The sequence below is a fragment of the Neovison vison genome, chromosome 6, assembly GCF_020171115.1.
Source record: "Neovison vison isolate M4711 chromosome 6, ASM_NN_V1, whole genome shotgun sequence".
NCBI lineage: Eukaryota > Metazoa > Chordata > Mammalia > Carnivora > Mustelidae > Neogale > Neogale vison.
This window is the reverse complement of record NC_058096.1, coordinates 30,659,247-30,683,581: the sequence shown is the minus strand read 5'-3', so window position 1 is coordinate 30,683,581 and position 24,335 is coordinate 30,659,247. Positions and strand designations below refer to the sequence as shown.

The window sequence follows — 24,335 nt, the reverse complement described above, 5'->3', positions numbered from 1 at the left end:
TGTGACAGGATGGTTACAGGCACACTCAGTACATCTTTCTTTGGGTATAATTGTTGCCTGAGTGAGGAAGCTTCTTGTTCAGTAATAAACATTTGGAACTTTATATCTTAAGCAAGTAGAAAATATTTATTTTGCTCTTTAATATTTTGCTTGTTACATTCTAATATAGTCTATAAGCACATTTGAAAAACACACTCATTTACCATATGTTTGGGTTAAAGATATGCTGAGTCACAAACTGCTTAATACAAGGACAATAATTAACATTAACTGTGTGTTCATTCAGTACCAGGAAGTGAATGGTGTTAAACCATTCACAGGCATTATCTCATTTAATACTCAAAGAACCTTATGTATTAACTACTACCATTATGATATCATTATGTATTAACTACTACCATTTTGATATCATTATGTATTAACTACTTATGTATTAACTACTACCATTATGATGATCATCAAGCCAAAGCTTACAAAGGGCACAAGGGTTTTTAAAGATTAATGCACTAGGTCAGAGGATGGGTTTGACTTATGGTCCATCGAATGTCATAGTTGGACCTCTTAAACATTGAGCTTTTAGATTAATTCATTTGACTTCCAACCATGATCTGATTAAAATTTGCCATCTCTAGTACCAGAGAGAAAGGTAAGAATCATATGCTATGATTTCCAATATGGCATAAGGATGTTAAAATCATAACATTACGTTATTCCTGAATAATTGCTTTGAATATTAAAGTAGCACAAAACCTATGGTCTTGCTCTCTCTGTAGCCCTGAAAATATAACCTTTCTCAAGTATATTTATTTCAAGTCATTCTTTATTCAAAAACCTAGAGTGCTTCTTCCCCTCAGTGTAGCATTTGGCTACACTGGCCTGAGATTTTATCATCCTGACACTCACTCATCCCCAGACCAGCTCTGGTATTTCAGCAGAACAGTCTACTTTTAACCACTTGCACGGGTATTGGCTTGTTCCCGAGGTTCACCCATCTCTTTATCTATTATCCTTTTATCCAACTTGTTGACAATGATTAGCCTGAGCACACTCTATGTTCTATTTTCTCGTGTTTCTTCCACTTTAAAGTACCTGCTTTTGCTTGCATTGTCTTTTTGTCTCTATTCTTCCCCCTGCCTAGCTGTCTTGCTTCCTCAGTGCAGTTGTAACTTCCTACTGGAATGGGGGGCTACCATCTGCATTGAAATGCAATCTTTATTTGGCCTGAAAAAGCCCCACATAGTGAATGTTAAATGAATGTCTTGAAATAGGAAATTAAAAAAAAAAAAGTTCTTAATCTAAAGCAAATACTCAATGTCTTTTCCATTTTATCATACTGGAAGAATATGACACATTCCTACCAGAGACAGTGACTCACTATTGTAGCAGTTTGGGTGGAGAGATGCCAAGGAAAATACATTGTTTGAAAACAATCTCCCAACTGATGCTGAAATGTCCTTCTGTAGAGAATGCCCCTGCACTGTATTGGAAACTTCCGACACAAAGACTACAAATGAGTAGGCACCACCCCAGAGTGGGTGTTGACAACAACAACATAGAAAAATAGAAGAATTACGTAACAACCAATTCTAGACTTTCCTGAAAAGATAGGCTTACTCCCACCAAAAATAAAAAGAAGTCATTTCATTAAAATGCAGTATAGAGTGGGAATAAGAGATGAATGTTTACTTAGTTTATCATCAGAACAGACTAACTTCTAATTGATAAATGATTGTTTCTTCAACTTACCTAATTCTATTTGACTTTTACTATTTAACACTTCATTTGACTTCAAAAGAATTTCTGTTAATAATATTGGAAATGCATAATGTCATAAAATATTTAATTTGAAGCTTATTAACACATAATTCATCTTAGAGGAAGCAGCGCATATAAAAGGAAAACATAATTTAGGGATATAGGATTTAAAATAATCACTTTTATAAACTCTGTTTAATCACATTTAATTCATTTGTCATTATTTTCAAGGAATACAAGTAATCAAATTACTAAATTACCTACCTTTCCAGCTCACCTCTTTCTTAATGAGTTCATGGCATTAACTCTTCTAGATGAGTGCTATGCCTTCTTTCTCAGCCAGCACCTTACTTCTAGCTAATATTAAAAATTCCATGGTAAAATTCCAACACCTATACCTTTTCTTCTAATAATAATGTAGTAATTATCTATCCATATATATGCTTCTTCAATAATCTAATGTCTCTTTATAAGTGTAAATATATATAAATTTATCTATATATTTGCTTCCTGAATGTCAGTATGAAAAAGTAAAAGTACCAAATGGCATACTGCTTTCATAAATATGAAAAGTAAAGTATATGTTCAAGGACAATAGAATGGTTACAAAGAATCACAATTCTTATAATCTTCATCCATTTAGACTTTCCATTCTACTCTACCTATGAAACATCTCCAGTATACAAATTGCTTTCAGACTTGTATGAATAAAGACATGTTGCAATTATGCAGCTATTTTAGAACTACTTTCATGGAATTTATTGATTGTGGGAAGACTACTTTTTGAGGTTTCACATAATAGCTAGAACTCAAAAAGTAATGCGTGATTATTCAAAATCTGAAGATTAAATTAAGTCATGGAGTTGGTCAAATGAATTCTATAGTGTGACTATAAAATAATGAAAGTGGCCTTCTAAATTGTCATATATAGTAAGCAATTCCAAGGAGTATCAAAAGTACTGAGCTTTAGTAGTAAATAAGACACACACACACAAGTATGCATGTTTGATAATCCTGGTGAAAATCATTTTTTAAAATTTATATTCACACATAATATACTCCTCCCTGAAAAGGAACAATGCAAACATCAAAATGAAACATTTCTATGATTATCTAGAGTACACAGAATGCCTTTGAAAAGAATAAATTAATTTGGTTCAAAATATCTTGAATTTTGGGGTTTTATAGGCAAGCATATAAAAACAGTGTTATAATAAACAGCTATATGCACATAACTATTTGTATTTGGTCTTAATTATTTTTTAAAGACAATTTAAAGACATCACTGGAAAACATCATAGTAGCAAAATTTATGTTAGAAATGAATTCAGGTGTTGCTTGGTTGGTTGGTTGGTTGGTTTAGCCAACCACAAACATTTACTGGTTTCATTTTGTGCTAGGGTCTGAGGGTACTAAGATCTCTGTCCCTGGAACTCACTGGCTACAGAGGAAACTCACATGAAGACGATCAAGTACGACACAACATGAGGAATATGGTGAGGGTATAATACAGGATGTCCTACCATTATGACAATAACTTGACTCAGTCTGTCTCCAACAATTGAGGAAAGCATGGAGAAAGGAGGAGAGAGAGAAAGAGAGAAAGAGACAGGTTGAATTGTTCCTTTGAAATTAAGTAGATAAGGAAGGTTAAGTGGGAATTTGTTCTTCAAAGAGGGAAAAAAATGCATGCATTATGACAGAGATGCGAGTTTCTCAGACTGCAACAGCTATCACCCTAACTAGCCTGCGTCACCAGCTTTGGCAATCCAGATCAGTCTGTTAAACCTAAAGGCTTATGTTAGTGCAACCAGGAATTTTTTTCATGTAAATAATCTTTATTGGTTTTAGACTCTGATGATAGTAAATAGTTCTATGTTGTAATAAATGTAATAGTTAATTCCTAGAGTAACTAAGTTGGGTACGTTTAAGATAATTTTAAACCTTATTATATTCCAGTGTACTAAAATAGATTTCATTTTGATTATAGGTAAATATGGGAACCGCTGCAGCTGTAGGAAATCATTCTGAGATTCAACATGCAAATTTCATAGACATACCAAATTCTATAAAATTTATAAATTGAGAATGTCTAGAAAAATCTGACAAAATTTTAAACAAATTCTGAATTGTCAAGCACATTTCATATATCATTCTGTCCATTATCAACAGTAAAACTACTATTCTTGCTTTCCTGACTAACTAAATACTAAAATACTGAGGACAAAATAAAATTTTATTTTCTCTAAGGGACTGTTCATTCTCAAAAACAAAACAAAACAACAACAACAAAAAAAAACCCAAACTATCAACTTAAAAGCAAATGAATTATTAAATAAAGCAATGTTTAGATTATAAACAATCTCATTTTTCACCAACAGAAAGAGAACAGTTGAAAGAGTAGTGAAGAAAATTCTATCTAGATCCTAACCTGGGAAAACTAGACTTTTCCACATTGTGGATAGAAGGGGCAGTAAATATGGGGGTGTGGAGAGGATTCTTCAAGTAAATGGTGAGACAAGACATCCATTTTCACTCACTTAACCTGTCAACTTGCCAGAACTGTCATGTCAGCACTCCAGCTAAACCACGAAGGCTGATCACATCCCATTATCTCATTTTTTTTAGAAAAAGATTGCATGAAGATGCCAATCAGAAAAAGAAAAAAGGGGGGGGGGACTTGCAACCAAGAAACAAATGTACTGATGCTGAAGGGCTGCTTAGTTAACGGAATTTTAATATGCAACTGCAATGTTTCTTAATAACATTAATTACACGCTTAGTAAGGCACCATCCTAACTCATTAGTGCCTTCTTTTTGTTGTATTTTATCTCCTCCTAGCAGAATGGAGACTATGTGATTGGCCTGCTACCATTAATGTTGCTTCATCTTTTTATAGCACTATTTAAAGCTGCTTGCATAAACATTTTCTAGGCAAGTATTACCTATGTATGCATATGTGTGTATCAGTTAACTGCACCACCATTTGGCTTGCCCCTACCACTTGTAAGTGTTATGCTAGACCTAGAGGCAACAGAACAATAAATGCAACAATGTATTTACTAACAAAGAGTTAACAGTTTTTCAGGACAGATGAAAATAATATCGCTAATAAATCTGGAAAGCATTGCTTGCCATAAGAGACTTTAAAAGGCATTCAGATATATTTTAACTCAAAATTTAATTTAACTTGGTAGCTTATATATTTTTAATGAATCTAATTATGAGCTATTCCCTTGAGTGACATTTAATATGTTTAAATAAGTAGAGTCATAATTCAACTGTCATGCATATAATTTTTAGGTGTAATGTATATCACAATATCTATTTTATAGTACATAGAAATACACACAAATATATATAGGTATCATGATATCTGTCAAATTACAAATTAGCATAACATGTAAATGAAAATTTTCACTTTCTTAGAAGGTGTGATTAAAATATGCTTGCTATTTCTTTCTGGCAGTAGTCAGTCAAATCTCTTAACACTAATCTCCTAATACTGTTTCAGTCCAGAGTATTTATATTATTTTGATATTTATAGTACTTTAATTTTAATTATTAAATTAACATATTTAGTGTTTATTTTATTCTTATTTTAATAAACTCTAAAATTAATGAGTATTTAAGATTTTTGATACTTAGGTTAAGATAATGGAGTAAAGGCTTATTGTTCTACTTTCCTTTATTTATTTCAAGAGAAATTAATAATTTAGATAAACTACATAGCTCAAAAACACAAGTGGTGAAGTACTTCTGTCAAACATAGTCAAGTCTGGAGAAAATGAGTAAGCATGGTAAATACCAACTAGCCTCTATCCACAATCTTCTATCAATACCAATTTCACAAAAACTATCTGCTAACAATGTGAGAGCCCATCCCATGGTCCTTTGATAAGAAAAAGAAAAAATTTAGAGTCAAGAAGGAGACTTGGACAATATGAGATCTGACTGTAGAAAATAGCTAAAATGCAGAAGTTGAGCAGAAGGTACTGAAAGAAAGGAAAAGCCAAGCCTAATGTGAGTGGCAAAATTGCAGGGTGGCCTCCACAACCTTCACTTCCTGGAGACACTCCCATGATTATGTGATATCTCATGACAAAAGGAATTTTGCTTATGTAATTAAGGTTACTAATCAGTTGACCCTAAGAATAATCAGATGGGCCTAACATAATTAGATGAGACATTTCCATCTGGAAATTTTCTCTAGCTGATATCAGAATGAGTCAACAGACTACTGCTGAAGTTGAAGGTTGTGACGGCCATGTGCAAAGGCTGGCAAGTGACCTGGGACCCCACTACTGGCAGCCAACAAACAAGGACATGGGGATTTTAATCCTATAGATCACAAAGAACTCAGTTTTTTGTTTTTTGTTTTTTTTAAGAGAAGACGACTCTGGTTAGGTCCTCTTTTTTTTTTTTTTTTTTTTTTTTAAAAGATCTTGTATTTATTTATTTGACAGAGAGAGAGTGAGAGAGAAGGGACACAAACAGCAGGAGCTGCAGGCAGAGGGAAAAGGAGAAGCAGGCTCCCAGCTGAGCAGGGAGCCTGATGTGGGGCTCAGTCATAGGACCCCGCGGTCATGACCTGAGCTGAAGGCAGATGCTTAACCGAGTGAGCCACCCAGGTGCCCTCAAAGAACTTAATTCTGTCAATAAAAAACTGAATGAATTTTGAAGTGGATTCTTCTGGACAGTTTTCCAAAAAAGAGCTCAGCCTGATCAAAACCTTGCTTTTGTCCTGTGAAGTGCAAAGGACTCAGGTGAGTCTGTTTGGACTTTTTACCTATAGAACTGTGGCCTAATAAACAGGGTGCTAATGAAGTTGCTCAATTTGTGGTAATTTGTTACACAGCAGTAGAAAACTAATACATCTAAAAACCACCTTGATTATGAAACAGGGCTTATGAAAAAAAATGAAGAGGGAATCTCATAAGGACTACAGAAAGCTTCTAACTTAAAGAGATCTGCTGTTTACCATCCAGGTCACTAGCATATTGAGAAGAAATAAAAACTTTTTTGATAAACTATTCAAGATAACATCCATAGAGGCTGCTGAATGACCCTGGTACTTCCCATTTGCTATTCTCCAAACATGCAAACTCTCATCTTAAGCAGTTAACTGAATGGCTAATAATCAGGTAGGGTCTAAAAACAGAATATATGTAAAATAAAATAAAACAAACTACACATTAACTGTTTAATTATTGACAGAAAGAATACAATCAATTAGTCAAAGAAAGAAAGAGAATCTTGAGCTTCAAAGAATTACCTAAGGAAACACAGAAGTACTTTAAATAGTAGTCCATAGTCTAAATGACATTACATGCAACAGGGCCTCTCTTTTTCAAAAGAATCAAACTTAAAAAAAACCAAAACCTTCAAAATGTAATAAAAGAGCTCAAAGGTAACTAGAGATGAAAACTATTATATTTAAGATTAGCAAGGAAATGATGAAAAGAGAAAATAAAATTAAATAAACAAAATGTATTTTAAAAATATATTTCAAAAACAAAAAATGATATTCACAATTGAAAAAGTTAGGGAGATTATTTAAGCACTAAGAAATCAGACAATATGAAATAAAAATGATACTTCAAAATTATTATACAGAAGTTAATAAATATGGAATTGAGACAAAGCAAAGCCACATAGCTCATGGGAGACAGAAAAAGTGAGACAGAAAGAGATAGTCAAAGATAAGAGAGAAGAAAACACTGTTGAAACAGAGTAAATTCAAGCATGAATCTGCAGATTCAAGGGGCTTGTGTCCTGGGGATATTAGTCACAGCATGATCAGGACCAAGATATAATCTAGCAAGATTCCAGAAGAAGGGACTAATGATTTGGTCTTCAAATCATTAAAGGGAATCAGCCCAAGATAAAAATATTCCATAAACCTCAGACTTTACTACAGTACCATCCGATACTAAAACAATCCAACATTTTCACCAAGGTCTGAGAAAAAAAATACAACTCAAGAATTTTATACCTATCCTTTACTTTAGAGACAGTGAACAGACATTGTTGAACACACAGGTCCTTGCAGAAGCATCAAGTCAGTGACTAAAAGCAGGCAAGCTTGGGAAGTAGCCCATACTTGTTCTTCACTTTAAGAATTATCATTAGATTAAGATATTTTAAATGTTTCACATTATGGAAAGTCTGTTGGAACATACAAGACAAAACAGAATGCATTTTTTAAAGCTACTATTTAATCAAAACATATGGAGCAATGAAAAACGTGATACTTAATAAAAATTAAATGGGACTCTGCATAAGGTAGCTAATTAGCACCAGGTGCAGGAAACATTAAGTGCTTGTAGGAGAGAGATGATTACCTCAGGTCATGGGGTAACAGCTTGTCCAAAGAAGAAAGTCTGCAAGGAATAAAATTAGAGGTTTCCTTCTAAGACACACTCAGGATGCCTTTTGCAGAAAAGTAGATCTTGACATGAAAGGATTCATATATAATACCTACATGTTTTCTGATTAAGAAAAAGAAAGCCTGGAATATTTCCAATATTAAGTTAAATTATATATAGCACATAAAGTTTTCCAGATTTCAAGGTGGGAGGGAGGGTGGTGGTGTCTGAAAGATCAGTTGTGTTATTCTGTATGTAATGTCTGCTTTATAATTTGCCTCGGATGACTTTTTCAAATATTCATTTTTTATTGGACCCCTTGGTGGTCTCAATAATGTGTTTTAGAGCCCCTTAAAACAAAACTACACTTCGGGTCAAAACGGAACTTTCTATAATGAGGATATGTTTAATTTTTGTGTTTAAGCAGTGAGAAGATTGGAAAAGAACAATGTCCCCATAGATTTTTGTTTAGAATACTGGCTGCTTCTTAAAAATAATAATTAAAAATGGGATTTTGCCTCAAACATATATATTTCTCAATACCTACAAACTCTTGTGTGGCCAGTTATATTCTTTCATGCAAAGGAAACATACATTTGAGTCACTAACTAAGGAAATAGGTAGAAGATTCCCTAAAGTTGTGTATTGTCAGTTTGTTTTGATATTTTAAACAAGTTTTTACCTGATGCCCACAGCTTTTAGCTTCCATACGGGAAGCAGTCAGCATCTAGCATATGGTCTACATGATAGAAAACGGAGCAGGGCTCAGCTTCACTCCTAAGGCAGCTGGTAGATTTGACAGTTCTCTTCCAATTACTCATCATGTTTTGAGTTGCTGTAGGAAAAAATGTGTTGCCCATCTCCAAAATAGATGTTCTTTTTTATTTTTAAGCTTGGGAAGGGCTTCCAAGAGAAAAATAAGACAGATGGGTATAGGAAGCAAGATATGTATTCCATTTTCTGCTGTCAGTTCCCTTATCAGAACGTATCAAAAGAGTTTTCCAAATAAGTGAATATTTCAGCATTCTTAGTTAACTCTGTCCTAGGATGTACTTTTGCTTCTCATACAAAGAATGACTTTGGAATAGTAAAAAGTCGAAGCCTCAGAAAGGGCTGGCAGACTTTTAATAATCAAAGTGGCATTTGTCCTGAATTTTGTGGTAAGCAAATTATAGAAGTTGCATTAAAGGACTCCTTTTGAAACGTTGACTTCGCCAATGAGCAAGTGAAATCTGGAGAACACTTTTATCCATTGGCAAGTATGTAATTTTCTGCTTTCAGTGATATTTCCCCCACTGAAGATCCTGTAAGTCGAGAGGTTTTCCTGCAATCTCAAGATTAGGCCAGAAGGTGTTTATTCCAACTGCAAATTGCATAATGTTGCCAATTATTTAATTCAAATGAAGGTCATAAGAGTTATCCATTTAGACAAAACTCCCAGTTTGGGGACTTATAATGATTTCTAAATGAGCTTTCCACACGGACTACCAAGTTGTTGTGGTTGTTTTCTTAATCCTGTATGGAATGTAATGATTGACTTCTGAAACTATAGATATTCTAGAATTTGCATATATTTCTAATTTTCTTTCAAAACTTTACATAGGAATTATCCCTTCAATTTTCTCTAAATTTCAGATATTCGGTACATATTTCTTCACCTAATCTATACTGGACTTCAAAGCTGGATTTTCTCCCCCTTTCTATGATTTCTTCTTTGTGGAATACCCTATATGTTATTGCTAAGAACTTCAAAGTTGAAAAACTTGCATTTCAAACCACTAATAAATATTAATATTAATGTACTTTGCTAAGAGCTTCAAAGTTGAAAAACTTGTGTTTTAGTCAACTTACAATATTAATATTAATATAGTTTTCTACTATTTGACTACTTAATTTATGATCTACTTGATTTGTACCTTCTGACCTTTTAAAAAAAGTTGGCATATCTATAGCTCCTGAATTAAAACTCATGTAAAATGTGTATGCAAAGAAAAAGCAAGCTAATTTCCTCATTATCCATCTCATCTTTGGTGATCCAATAAAAGCATATCCAACATTCAGTTTCCAAAATTAATAGCAGTTGTCAAGTTTAAAGTATAGTTCTTCATATTTCTGAACACTGTCACAAGTCATTGGAGATAGATTTATGAAATGACGTCCTTCCCAGAATAAAATACAATGTGTCAAGAAGCTATTTTTTAGTTCCAGTCCAATGGGAACTTAAGAAATCATTTAAAACAAGAATAAAAACAGAAATAACTTTGAAATACCTTGTAGGTGACAAGTATATCTCAATTCTCTCTGTACATCACATTTGCTAATCAATGTATATCTTTTTTGTTGTTGTTGTTGTTATTTCTGTGTTTTAAATGTATTGGAAATTATGAACATACTGTTTTCTGTCCTGGAAATTTGTGAGATAATATAAATCAAGTGGTCATGGTTTATTGGCATAAGGTTTCTATATATAAAGATCTACAATTTAAAAGTCATTTTTCCTTTTAACTTGAAAAGTTATCTTATTATTTCCCATTCACTTCTTAATTTTAGATGTCATACCATAGATAGGTAAAGTTATCGTTAATAGGAATTTGTACAAATACTAAAAAATAAGGCTTAAAATGTAACCTATTCCACTATTTCCTAACATCCCCAACTGTAAAAAGCATGATCAATTTAATAATTGTGTTTAAAGAAAAAAATCACTGCATTTTACATTGAAATTAATTGTAAGCCATAACTGTGTTTCAAAAAATAAAAATACAAAATAACATATATCTCAGAAATTAAGAATATGTTAACCAATGTTGACATAAAGTGTTTTCACATATATAAGCAATCTTGAGCTTATTTCATTCCTGCAACAGATTTGATAAGTCAATACTACTCTCTCCATTTTATAGATGAAGTGACCTAGGATCAAGGATATTAAACAATTATCAAAGAAAGTACTGCTCATAAATAACAGATCAGAAGCTCAGATTGGGAAACCAAAGTTCTAATTTTCTGTATTTGCTATCTATGCAAGAATATACTACATAACAATAAGGTTTGTAAATGTTTCAACTAATGGAAAAAAAATGTTATGAGTGAAACAATATATATCAAATGTCAACCTCAAGTCAGTGTATTAAGAGGGCTTTGGAAGTTAGATGGACTATTTATAAACCTTGTGTCAAATCAAGTAACGTATTCAAGTATCTTTTTATATATTAAAAAAGCACTATAGTAAATTCATTCATCCATCCATCCATCCGTCCATCCATCCATCCATCCATTTATGCATCCATCTGCTCATTTACTTACAACACAATTACCAAGATTTATTTTATTTAAACACATTTGTTGGTTGTTTAGGCTAAACTTTAAAAGAGACGCATAAAGGTTATAAAATCAGTGAATTTGATAAGGTCTGAGTTTCCAAATGTTTACAAATAATTACCACTTAAATTACTGCAAATACAAACTGTTAACTTCAATTTTGTACAGTCAATGAAGGATGAGAAATGTTAAAACCACACCAACTTTTCATGCCAAAGAACACAACTCATCCTTCTCTTTTCTTCTTAGTGTAAGCATCTACTTAGAACAACTGGAAGCATTCTACCAAATTTTGTTTAAATAGGAAAACAGATAATAAGTACACAGCAGTTGAAAATGCCATTACAAAGCAAGGACTTGAAGCAGTTTAAAAATCAAAGAAGTGCATCAAGTTATCGAACCTTTTAATTTAGTTCCTAATCATTTATCTTAATGAATATCAAGCATAACTATTAAATGATTTTTATATATACAAGAAAAAAGAATTATTATGTTTATGTCTTTAAGAAAAGTTAGCAGTTTCTAATATTAAACATTCATATATTATTTTCCATGAAAATCATTACCTCTTCATTCTTACTCTCGTAGGTCACTACAAAATGGCTTATCAAAGTGATGAAAAGATCCAGAGCAACTTTCATGGAAGATCCTCCCATAATATTTTAACATGGATGAATAAATATATTTCATGCTATCAAATCCTACTATGCATGAGTTATGAAGCATTGTACAAAGCCATGCTAAATGGATAGAAGGATGGCTACTTACCAACAGGGCGAGCTGTAGACATTACAATGGTGTGGTGAGAACATAAAGAAGAAATTAAAAAAAAAAAAAAAAGAAAAGAAAATTATCAGAATGCATGATGTGTAATGTTAACATTTAAGTATGGACAGTAGAGTGATCTCTAGTCTTATAATTCAAGTATGAACAGGATGTCTGAGTTTGACTAAAACTGAAAGTTATAATTCTAAGAAAATAATTATTTTCATTCCAGAATTAGCTCTTTGTGATTGATAGTTTATGTAAAGTCATATTGTCATCACTTACTATAGTTCTTATTTCAAAGAACTTTTTAAATACCCTGTATCACCCCAAAGTTAAGAACCTGAGGAATATAACTATTCAAGTCACAGACTGGCAAATGTCATGTCAATAAAAGAAGGCCTCACTGTCTGATTTAAATAGCAATTGGATTTTAAGCATGGTTAGTCAGAACCATTACAAGGACTATGGAAAAGCCCCTGACGCTGCTTTTCAGCCAGTAATAAGTTAAGATCACATCACTCTTCATCCGTGGACAGGGTGGATAAAAATATAACAAATATGTTGGAACATCCTTAGAGATTTCAACTGAGTGGCTCCCTAACTACTGTTAAGCTTCTTTTCTTTTTTTTTTCTTTTCTCTTTTCTTTCTCTTTTTTTTGGGGGGGGCGGGGCAGAGGGCAGGAAACAATGAGTAACAACTTGATCCTTGTTCACACTGAGAATGGCTTTCAAACTGCTGCTTCAACAAATTATTATCATATTTTTTATTATACCATAACTCAATCATTAAAATCAGGCTGGCCCTGTTATTATACACAGCAATTGTGAGAGACACACATGGGCTCAATAATACTTTCTTTAAAGAGAATAAAGCCAAATCAATTTGGATAGTAAACCATTTCATATAAAAGCAATGGACAAATATAAAACATATGGTGCCATTATTCAAGTGAAGAGGAAATACATTTAATAGCATTTGAATTATTAGGAACTCTTATATTCAAAATATAGACTTACACAACAAACAAGTGTTTTGCCCATGTCCCCGTGGATAAAGCTCTAGTGTGCATACAACATAACGCTAGAATTTAGGGTAGTTTTGTCTTCATGATGCCTCATTGGACACAATGAGATAGATATAGCCACTGAAACCGTATTTATAGGCATCCATTCACTCAACCAGTACATCATGATACTAGCTTTGTGCATTCTCTGAAACAATAAGGAGTTGCCTCTGTAGGAGATTCATGGTCTTATACTATTATTTATAATGAAAAGGGGAAATTCAGATAATTCAAAGAAGAATAAAGCAATCATAGCAGCAGGATGGAAATTCTAGCTCAGTGACCCTCTAGGGCATCCCACAGCCTATGAGGTGTTTGCAAGAGGAAGAAAATCAGAAAGGTGCCCAATCCACAATTTCTTTCCTGGGGGCAGGTGTGCACAAAAGTAACAACCACGAACAAGACAACAGACTAACATCATAAGGTTGTGCCTCATTCGAAAGATGTATCTCTTAATTTTGTTAACGTCTGGTAGAAAAAGAACTTTTCCTTTTGGTTTTGAATTTACATTTTTCAGGTGCCCTCTCAGGCTGAATCTCCAACATAATGCTTCCTTTAGAAACCAAAAGGCATTTTGAATCTATTGATATTAAAGAGAGAAAAAGAAGAAACCATGGCGAAAAACTGGGCTTAAAAATATAAAATATATTTCTATTTCACTTAGTATAGAGTAATTTTATTTAAAAGAAAAAAAAAAAGGTTTTATTGCCCTAAAAGCAAGATAGTTTTTTCCAATGAAGTCTTAATTTATGCAAAGTCAATCTGAATAACTGAAAATGGGAAAAGTGTGTTTACAAATATGTAGTTTGTGTTAACTCATTTTGGACCCATTTAAAAACGCTCTATTAGATTATGAATTATTTGACTAGAATATAAATGCTAGGAGGTCGACTGCTGTCTAGCATTATTTCTTTCTAATTTTATTTTTGTCAAGTCAGCAAAGGGAGCTACTTGCTGTTAAGTTTAATTTTATAATTTATTTTCACCTTATTTTAAAGTAGAAAACAACTAAGTAAATCTCTGTGCCAGATTTTGACTATAAAAGTCCTTTTCCTTTTCCCCAACTGGACTCCATGATAAAATTTTAGCCGAAACATACCAATTAAACTTCTCGTTTCTGTTACATAGCAACATTTTATCTGGAAAAAAAAAAACAAACTAGCAGGTGGATGTTTTCAAAATCAGCAAATTAAACTAAACTGTGTCCCTGCATTAAATGGATGAAAATGGATGTGGCCTCTTGGTCAGTTGACCCTGTTCTAATAAAACAATCCAGGGAAGGGCTAAACATTTCACATATGTGCACAGAAAAATGAGCACAGAAAAAAATAATTCAAAGATAATATGCTTTTTCTCCTGTTAACCTCTTAGCATGAGAAGTTCCAACTGCTTTTCCTAATGATAAAAATATTTTTAACAATATTTTACTCCACATTCTATTGTATCATGGAGATTTTCTTTAACCCTATTTTTGAGGTTTCAGTCTTAGATGAGTAATAAATACATACCACACAGATTAAACTCTCTAATCCATCTACAGGACACAGATTAGGGGAGAGACCATTTAAGGTTTGCTGATTTAAAAAAAATCCTATTAAAAACAAAAAAACTCTATTAGTTTTTTAAGTTAGCTAGAAACATCCATGTGAGAGGAGCATGCTTTGTTAAATGAAATGTTAAACCTGCAACTTTCAACAAATTATGAAAACAATTAGCTGGGAAATATCTCAAAGCAAACAGACCACTTCACGTCTCATTCATCCAAGCATTCAAGTATAAAAAGAACCCTGCTGCTTCTATAAACAAATAACTCCTCACATTTTTCTCACCATTTGTTTAGTCAGCAAATATTTTTTAAATGGAATATTTCTTGGTTGGTTGTTTATTTTTTTTTCTCCACTCATTTCAGAAACAACAAATAAACAAGCTTTGGGGAAAATTTGGTCAGGTGAATTGTTTTCCTAAAGGGTTGCCTAGTAAATGAATACATACAAATATATAATCACCTACAGAGAATGTAGATTCAATGTAGTAATGTGGTTTACAAAGGTTATCGGATTCTGATACTATATAATCAGTCTGTGTATTTGATTGGTATAGGATGACAGCTTTTGATGATCTGTTAACTCGTGAGGAATGAAGATGTTGTAAGCAACTAGCATGCGGATTTTATCTAAAATTTGTTTTGCATCTAAATTCCCGCTAGAATGTCCGGATGGGGAAAAAAAATGGATTTTGTGGAATAAAAGTAGAGCGATTGAGAAGTGTGGAATCACCAATATTTTCCAAGTTGTCCAGAGTGTGTATCTCCTAAGAGTTACCTGGGGAAACACAGGTTTTGTTTTTTGGTTTTTTGTTCTACGATTTGGTGCTAAAATCATAGATCAGAAAAAAAATGATGGTCCCCGTGGAGGACCAACAGGAGAATCCCTGACACATTTCTCACCCATGCAGATTCCTCCAAAGCTTTTTGCCAATCATATGAAAACTCGGAGTAAACCTGCACAAGGGTCGGAGGTGGGATTACACAGGGTGAGATGTAACTGAGACGGGGTCAGAGCCCGCCGCTGACCTTCTCACAAAGGATGACGAGAGGAGGCATCGGTTAAGGTGCGGGAAGACAGGTGGGAAGACTGAGCAGAGGATGTGGTCGCCTACCTCTATCTGAGGTTCTGTGAGTGCAAATGATGCCATGGGTGATGCCTATTGGGCGAGAATAAGTGTGGATGTCCACATGGTACCTCTTGGTACTCGGGACTCTATGATTTACTCATGTGGATCAACGCTCACCACCAGGAAGTCTGTTAATTCATTCTACCTCACTGTGGGGGTTAAGTAATGCTTTCTTTCACTTACAAGCAATTCCAGGGAGTCTATAAATGAACATTGTTCCACGAATGAAAAAGTGCATGACACCCAGAAAGTGAAAGTTATTACAGGAGCGACACTAACGATTTCAATTATTTAAGGCCAATGAACTTCACAAATCACTCTCTAAAGCAGATTTTCTCATTGTGGGAGCTCATTTGTATCCATTTTTCACTTTGGAAGTGGTGTTGGTTTTATTTATTTATTTTTTATTGTTGCTTTTTGGATGCTGAAATAGAAAAGGATTTCAAACTAGTACCCTCCTGGTATAAACTGATGAACTAGTAAACAGAAAGCAGAGTACCTTTAAAATTGTGACATTTCAAAGAAGTAAATACTTCAAAACGGTGGGTACATAAAAGATTGGTATAAATCTTTTCTATTCTTAAGATTTACTTTTAAACCATCTCAGCTATTACTTATTAAATAAAAAAATAATTCCCTCAAATAATCATCCCTCTGAACCCAAATTTGAAATCAATTTTATTTCAATTAATAATAGAAAGGACACAAAATCTAGGCATCTTAATAATAATAATAATGATAAAAGAGTGTAAGCTATTGTTTTGACTGTGAGTTCACTTACCAATTTAACCAAAAATTAGTCTGTTGATTCAATTGTATTTCACATCTTAAGCTTCTTACCTCGGACTGTGAGAGAAGCAGAGGCTTCTACTTTTCCAACCCGATTCTCAGCAATACACATATAGGTGCCTTCATCTGTACTCATGGCCTTTTTAATTCTCAGTGTGTAATCATCTTTGATGTCATACCTGTGTAGAAATGAACCGGTTTTATTAAATATCGTATTAGATAAGTTAAAATAACACTACATTTTCATCTTCATTTTCCTTTTTTGATTATCATATTTTAACTAAAACAAAACACATGGGCACACATACATAACATTCAGCCACAAAGTGCGATCGTTAGATTCAAGATGTTACTAAAAAGATCATGAATTTCATATTGGATCTCATTCAGCCTGATTACCAGCTACCCATATTTCATATATGTATTAACAACTCTTACTGCATCAAAACTATCAAAGGCATTATTAGCACTTGGACTTTTTTTTGGAGGCAGTTCTTAGATAGTAAGTAAGGAATAGTGTATATTTCAGTTTCTAGGTGAGTTATATTTTACTATTTTGTAAGTGACACTGTACTTCAATATATGACTTACTTTTTGGGCATCTTGAATCTAGAGCTGAACTATATTAAAGGAAAAAAAATTCTCTTATTTGTTGGCAAATTGACACAAATACATTGTTGAAGGAATTAAGAGGGGGCTGAGTTTTAAAAATTAGTAATATTAGCTCTTAATGCACCAACCTGCCTGGGAGTGATTTCTGGACACCCTCAGCTCTTTCACATGCACTTATTTTCTCACTTCTACTTTTTAACAAGTAGACAAAGACACTAGTTCATAAAAAGATTATAAAATTTTAACATGAATCTGTTGAAATACTTACATATAAGAATATGCTCTTATTAGATTCTCAGAGATTACAATTACCCAAGCATAATAACGAAGCTATTATCTTTTTTATCTGATCTTTCCTCTTGATTTTCACTGACAGTCTTTGTTATTTCACACACATACTTTTGCAATAACTTTTGATGGATCATATTGCCCTTCTCCCTCATACATATCATACAAATAAAGCTGCATTTTAAAAATATTGCTTTAATTGGTTCTATCTACTCACAACTAACTGTGATTTCCTATTGCTTTCAGGACAAAGACAACATTTTAGGCTTACCGTGAAGATTACTATAATCAAATTTCTTCTACTTCTGGCTTTAGCTAAAAGATTAATAGCTTAAGTTTACTACAGTGTAAGACATAGACCTAATAATCGTTCCATTTGATAGAAGTTTACATGACAAAAAGCAATGTCTATGAACCAATCATGCCAACCAAACTTAGTTATCATGCTCTATCCTCCAATTATGGTGGTTATTTTTCTGTCAGCACATTTTTCAGTTAAACTTCTGCTGATTTAAAAAATGTCATAAGCTGTTAGAAAAGCTTTCTCAAACCCTTGTTTGAAACCAACCATTACGACACTTGACAATGGAATTAACTGTCTCCTTGGAACTTACTGCTATACAATCATAGTGCCCTTGCTTACACTTTGTATCATTCGTCTCTTTTGATGAAGGCAGAGATCCTGCCTGCTTCACTCACTGCTATAGCTTCAGTCCCTAACACTGAGCTTTCAACATCCAGTAGCATAACCGGGTGGTGAAGAGCAGACTGGAGCCAAATGGCCAGAGTTTCAACCTCGGGCTCTACCTCCGCCAATCCATGTAAAAATGGACAGCGTACTTAAACTCTCTGGGTCCCAATTTCTTCATTAGCAAAATGGTGCAGATGGTAACACCTATTTCATGAATTGAGAGTGACCTTTCAAGGAGACATTACACAAAGTTCATAAAACTGGCACACAGAAAGCACAATGCATATTAGCTATTTTTATTGTAACTCATAAGATTTCAAGAAATATTGGTTGGATATACGATGAATATCTTTTTTTTTTTTTTAAGATTATTTATTTATTTATTTGACAGAGAGAGAGATCACAAGTAGGCAGAGAGACAGGCAGAAAGAGAGGGAGAAGAAGCTTCCCTGCTGAGCAGAAAGCCCGATGCGGAACCTGACCCCAAGACCCTGAGATCATGACCTGAGCCAAAGGCAGAGGCTTAACCCACTGAGCCACCCAGGCGCCCCTATGATCAATATCTTGTTCCTTACTCATATAAGGGTCAACAAAATCTAAATGGCTGCAAATTTGCAAATTTGCCACATTTATCTATTAAGGTTTTTTATGAGCTACATTTATAACTTAGGGCAAGGACGGGGCTGAAATGCATTAGAGAGTAATAGGGCATACAAACCTGCTCTGCTTAACTCAGCCAATTGAAAACGAGAAAAGAAAACGATTTTGATGACGGGCTCAGAAAAGTTGCTGGTGATATATTTACTGTCTAATAAAAACCGTATTTCCTACAGTTAGTCTATTTCTGCTGGACAAGCTTAGCTCTGAGATACAAGGATTGAATAAAAATAATGTATTTTGTAGACATTTCTAATTCATCTCAGAAAAACTGGATTCTGGCTAGAGTTTGGTCATGGTTCTTGTTTAACTTGGTAAAGTCTCTTCAGAGTTCTCTGAATTTTTATCAAAAGCTAAAAGAGGGGAAGATAAACTTGAATGTCTACAAAGTCCTCTCTGGATCAAACACACATGAAAACATTATTCGGAGTTTAAAAAAAAAAAAAAAAGACACCCATGATTTCTGATTTGTCATTGAGGAAAAAATAAAAAAAAATTATGTTGCCTCGCAGTTTAAACAAACAAACAAACAAAAAGACTCACATGCATTGGCTTACAGCAACCTCAGAATAATTCTCTTGAGGGGCGCCTGGGTGGTTTAGTCAGTTAAGCGTCTGCCTTCTGCTCTGGTCATGATCCCAGGATCCTGGGATGGAGTCGGACATCTGACTCCTCCATCAGCAGGAAGACTGCTTCTCCCTCTCCCTCCCCCTGCCTGCCTGCCACTCCCTCTGCTTGCGCTCTGTCTTTTGCTATCGCTCTCTGTGTGTCAAATAAATAAATAAAATCTTAAAAAAAAAATCTCTTGAATCTGACACTGTCATTTTACAGAAGAGGAAACTGACCCTTAGTTAAGTGAAATGACTTGTTCAAAGTCATTTTACTACTAAAGAGAAAAATCAGAATTCAAATCTTGAACTCTGATCTCAACCTGGCACTTTTCCCACTCTGTGTACATACCTCTTTCCTACAGTAAAATACTTTGTTGACATTGTTTTAAAGATTTTATTTATTTATTTATTTATTTATTTGAGAGAGAGCACAAACCTATGCACAAAAACTGGGGAAGGGCAGAAAGAGAGGGGGAAGCAGATTGCCCGCTGAGCAGGGAGCCCCAATGCAGGGCTGGATCCCAGGACCCTGAGATCATAACCTGAGTCAAAGGTAGACACTAAGCCTACTGAGTCACCCAGGTGCCCTGTTGAATTTTTAATTGTTAACTTAAGACATTATCTGCATCAATTGGATAGAAATATAACTTTACATTCATCAAACATTTAGTTATACCTTCTGGCAAATTTAACCTCAGGTTAGATAAATTCAGTATATAGGGAACAACATGGTAGATAAACAGGGTGAGAGCTATCTATGTCTTGCTTTAGTAGGTAAGAGTATTTACTTATAAATTACAGATGACATAATATTTGAACCTAAAATATGTGAAATCAGACTTACTGAGATTTCTCATTTCTTTAATGTGTATTTAAGAAAGCCAAGAATAGGAATGGGAACACTGCATCGGTGTGTTAATTTTCTTTTGTTTTAAATTGGATTTTGCTTGTTTAAAACCAAGAGATACAAGAAATGGTGCATTGTACCCTGTGATTACAATTCTGTTTTCAAGGAATAATGAAAAATGAAATACATCTTGGAAAGAATAAAATGAATTAATATTAGCTACTAATGAAAGAGACTACCTTTCAAAGATACCATGCCATTATAAGAAAATAGTGATAAGAAAATAGGGAATATATATTTTTTTCTAACTATAGACAGGGTTTCAGAAATAGGTTATAAAATTCTGGATAAGAACAATGGTGCTATGGAGATTTTGTAGAATATTCATAAAATTCCAACTTGGTGCAGAAAGTACGTACACCAGGTAATAGGCCCATTTTCTGTAAAACAGGTAAGCTTTGGAGTACGAAGAGGTTGGGAGTGATGATTTTTAATGCTCTTTCCCTATATAGAGTGTTTCTTCACTGGAATTCGTTGATGCTTATTAAATATTGTCTCATTTCCATTTACCTTTGAAAATCATTGATATCTGACAAAATTATAATGAAAATTTAATTATTTTAATTACTTTATTCAAGAAATCCTAACATTTAAGGAGATGTACATGTCTCTTACATGCCAGGCACTGCATTAAAATTGGGGAGACATGCCTTCAGATTTTGTTTATTGGGGCACCTGGGTGGCTCAGTGGGTTAAGGCCTCTCCCTTCAGCTCAGGTCATGAACCCGGGGTCCTGGGATCGAGTCCCACATCAGGCTCTCTGTTCGGCAGGGAGCCTGCTTCCTCCTCTCTCTCTGCCTGCCTCTCCACCTACTTGTGATCTCTGTCTGTCAAATAAATAAATAAAATCTTAAAAAAAAGAGATTTTGTTTATTTACTGGACAGAGAAAGAGAGAGACAGAGCTCAAGCATGGGGAGTGGCAGGCAGAGGCAGATGGGGAAGCAGGCCCCCAGGAGCAAGAAGCCCAATTCTGGTCTTGATCCCAGGGATGATGACCCTGATTCCAGGGATGATGCTTAACCTACTGAGCCACCCAGGTGCTCTAGAGAATATTTGTTTTCATAAGGCTTCAAGCCCAGGGAAATAGTTCTCAACTGGAAGGGATGAGATATGACTCCACACAAATGTCTATTAGAACTATCTCTAAGACCTTCTCCAGCTAACACCTACCTTTCCCCAGTCTAAGGTGTGATATGCACACATGTCCGAGGGCCCAGCCGTTTTATCCCAATTAGAAATAATGGCTACAATACACTAGTCCTGATGGGTCCCATCACACAGGGTTATTGTAATTTAAAACCAAACCAAACAACAACAGATTTGAAGACTCTCAGATATCCCGGGGTTTCAGAATCTTTAAATTCCCTTTTTTTTCACTGGAACTTTGCCTGAGGAAAGCTTGTAAATATTATCAGCATTATGGATTTATATAAAGTTATTTTGAATATATATAAGATGACTGAATCTTTCCATCAAGAAAAACCCTTCTACAACCATCCATCATCTTTTGAATCCTATGTGCCAAATCTACCAACCAGTTTTCCAACTTAATTCCTATGACGAGTGACCTCTTCCATTTTTGAACATCTCTGATCTCTATTAGAAGGTTGCCTATAGATGATAAAACAAAAAGACTTCTTCCAGAAGTTTCTACTAATCCATTACTTCTTGGGCCAACCAGAAAGATGTACTCTCTCTTGCATGACAGCCTTTTGTATTTTGCATTTTTTATGAATTTTCTCATTTTTAGGTCAACTATCTCTAACCATAAACCATATAATGTGATAACAATTATATAATCTAAGGGTTACTGGAAGAATGAAGAGCATCAATACAAATTCACTGGTTTATATACCTGAAGACGATTAAGTGTTTCTACTATTTGAAACCATCCAATGATTTCTCCTTCAGTCCCTCAGAATAAAACCTATTTTTATTATCTTCAAGGTTTTAGATAATCTACTCTTCACCTACCTATCCAAATTCATGTTCATCCTCTTCTAAGCACATGATCATTCTTTTCTTTAACATAACTACCTAGTTACCATGGTGTCTTTGTACTTCTGTTGCAACTTCATGGGATGCCCTTCTCTATCTTCCATTGCTAATCCTTCTTGACTTTTTAAGATTATTTAAATATCCTCTCAAACATGTCTTTCCTGCTTAAATACTGTGAAGAAGCTTTCTACCCACCAGTGACTTAAAAATTACTTTTATTTCCTTTTATTTTCATATCTTCTTGTTACTTTTACTATTTTTCTCTTTAAACCAACTTCTCTTTCAAGTTTTTAGTTTCCTTGTTTACTGTCTTTCCAAGAGCATGTGTGCTCCATGAGAACAAGTGCTAAGTCTCTCTTTTCCCAAACTATGTACCCCAAGTCCTATCAAAAAGTCCCTGAGATCTTGAATATATATGTTCAATGAAGGCTTAGTGAATGAATAATGGAACACCCAACAAATACCTGAAATTCTTCTGTAGTTCTTTCACAGCAGGGTTACTCGTTAAACAAATATATGTAGAATGGAAAGATCAACTAATTTGAAATATGCTATTACACTCTATCAAGAAATATAGTAATACTGTTAGGTTTATATATCAACAGTTAGCTCTGAAACATTGGATAAATTAATATCAACATAATATTGTGAATGAAAGAACTCAAAATATTTAATATACAAATGCTACTAGAAAGACAAAGTAAAGAAGTTAACAAATCTTTATCAGCAATCTAGACATCTGGTTTATAAGTGATCATTAATAAATGTCCCTCTGTAAATTAATAACTTGAGAAAATAATCTCTCTTCCTGCAACAGAATAAATGATGTGATTCTAAAAGAATATCTCAAATGAAGGTGAAGAGGATGAGAAAACAGACTTAAAGCATTGTGTTTTGCTGAAAGCTTTCAAATATGCTATCTCATTATTTTGGCAAGGGGGGTGATTTCTAATCACACGTCTTGTGAAAATAATGACAATAAAAAATACATGCATGGTGTTCTCAAATAGACTCTTTAATTTATCCTAACAAAAATTCTGGTAGAGGGGTGCCTGGGTGACTCAGTGGGTTAAGCTGCTGCCTTCGGCTTAGGTCATGATCCCAGGGTACTGGGATCGAGTCCTGCATTGGGCTCTCTGCTCCCTCTCTCTCTCTCTGCCTGCCTCTCTGCCTACTTGTGATATCTCCCTGTCAAATAAATAAATAAAATCCTAAAAAAAAAATCTGGTAGATAAGGAGGTAAAATATTATTTATCCCATTTTAAAAATACAAAAAACTTAGACATATAAAGTTCAACCTGCCTGAAGGCAAACCACACATCTTATTAATAAATATACTTTTATAAAATATAGAAATTGGTATTTCTAAGAACCTAACAGATTATAAATTCTGAGACACAGTAAAGAATTGAAAAATTATTGAGTCTAGTTTAATGTTCAAAGTTTAAGTTTGGGAAAAAGGCACTTTGTTTTCTAGAACCTTGAATTTCACTGGTAGCAAAGGTTTAGACCACACTGGAATCTAGAATCTAAATTTTTCATGAATTAGATTATAGAGGTTATAACTTTCTACCAAGAAATAGCACAAATTTTCAATTTATTTAAAAAAATCACGATGAATTTATTTAAATCATGATTAATTTATTTAAAAAAAATCATGATGAACATATATAGAAGAAACATTTAAGTAAGTATGGGATTTACTCCAAAATGGCAACTACTCCCACAAACTTTTCCTTAATGGCTTTGGTAAATAAATGGTCAATAGTACAATCAAGCTTTTAGTCACTGAGAATTCAGGCCTCATGGTCTGGATACAGAAATTTTACACT

The 24,335-nt window shown here is 33.9% G+C and overlaps 1 protein-coding gene across 20 annotated transcripts in view; it reads right to left on the bottom strand.

The window, feature by feature from the left end:
* Nucleotides 1-24,335, bottom strand: part of ROBO2 (roundabout guidance receptor 2) — a 1,684,719-nt gene that overhangs the window by 114,186 nt on the left and 1,546,198 nt on the right. For 15 of the 20 annotated variants that reach the window (XM_044251123.1, XM_044251119.1, XM_044251120.1 and 12 more), the window contains 2 exons: nucleotides 16,790-16,917; nucleotides 12,213-12,224 (listed from right to left, as the gene is read on the bottom strand). In XM_044251123.1, the coding sequence (XP_044107058.1) occupies nucleotides 12,213-12,224; nucleotides 16,790-16,917 (140 nt within the window). The remainder of the gene's footprint in view (nucleotides 1-12,212; nucleotides 12,225-16,789; nucleotides 16,918-24,335) is intronic. The other 5 variants (XM_044251122.1, XM_044251129.1, XM_044251137.1 and 2 more) reach the window with 1 other exon arrangement.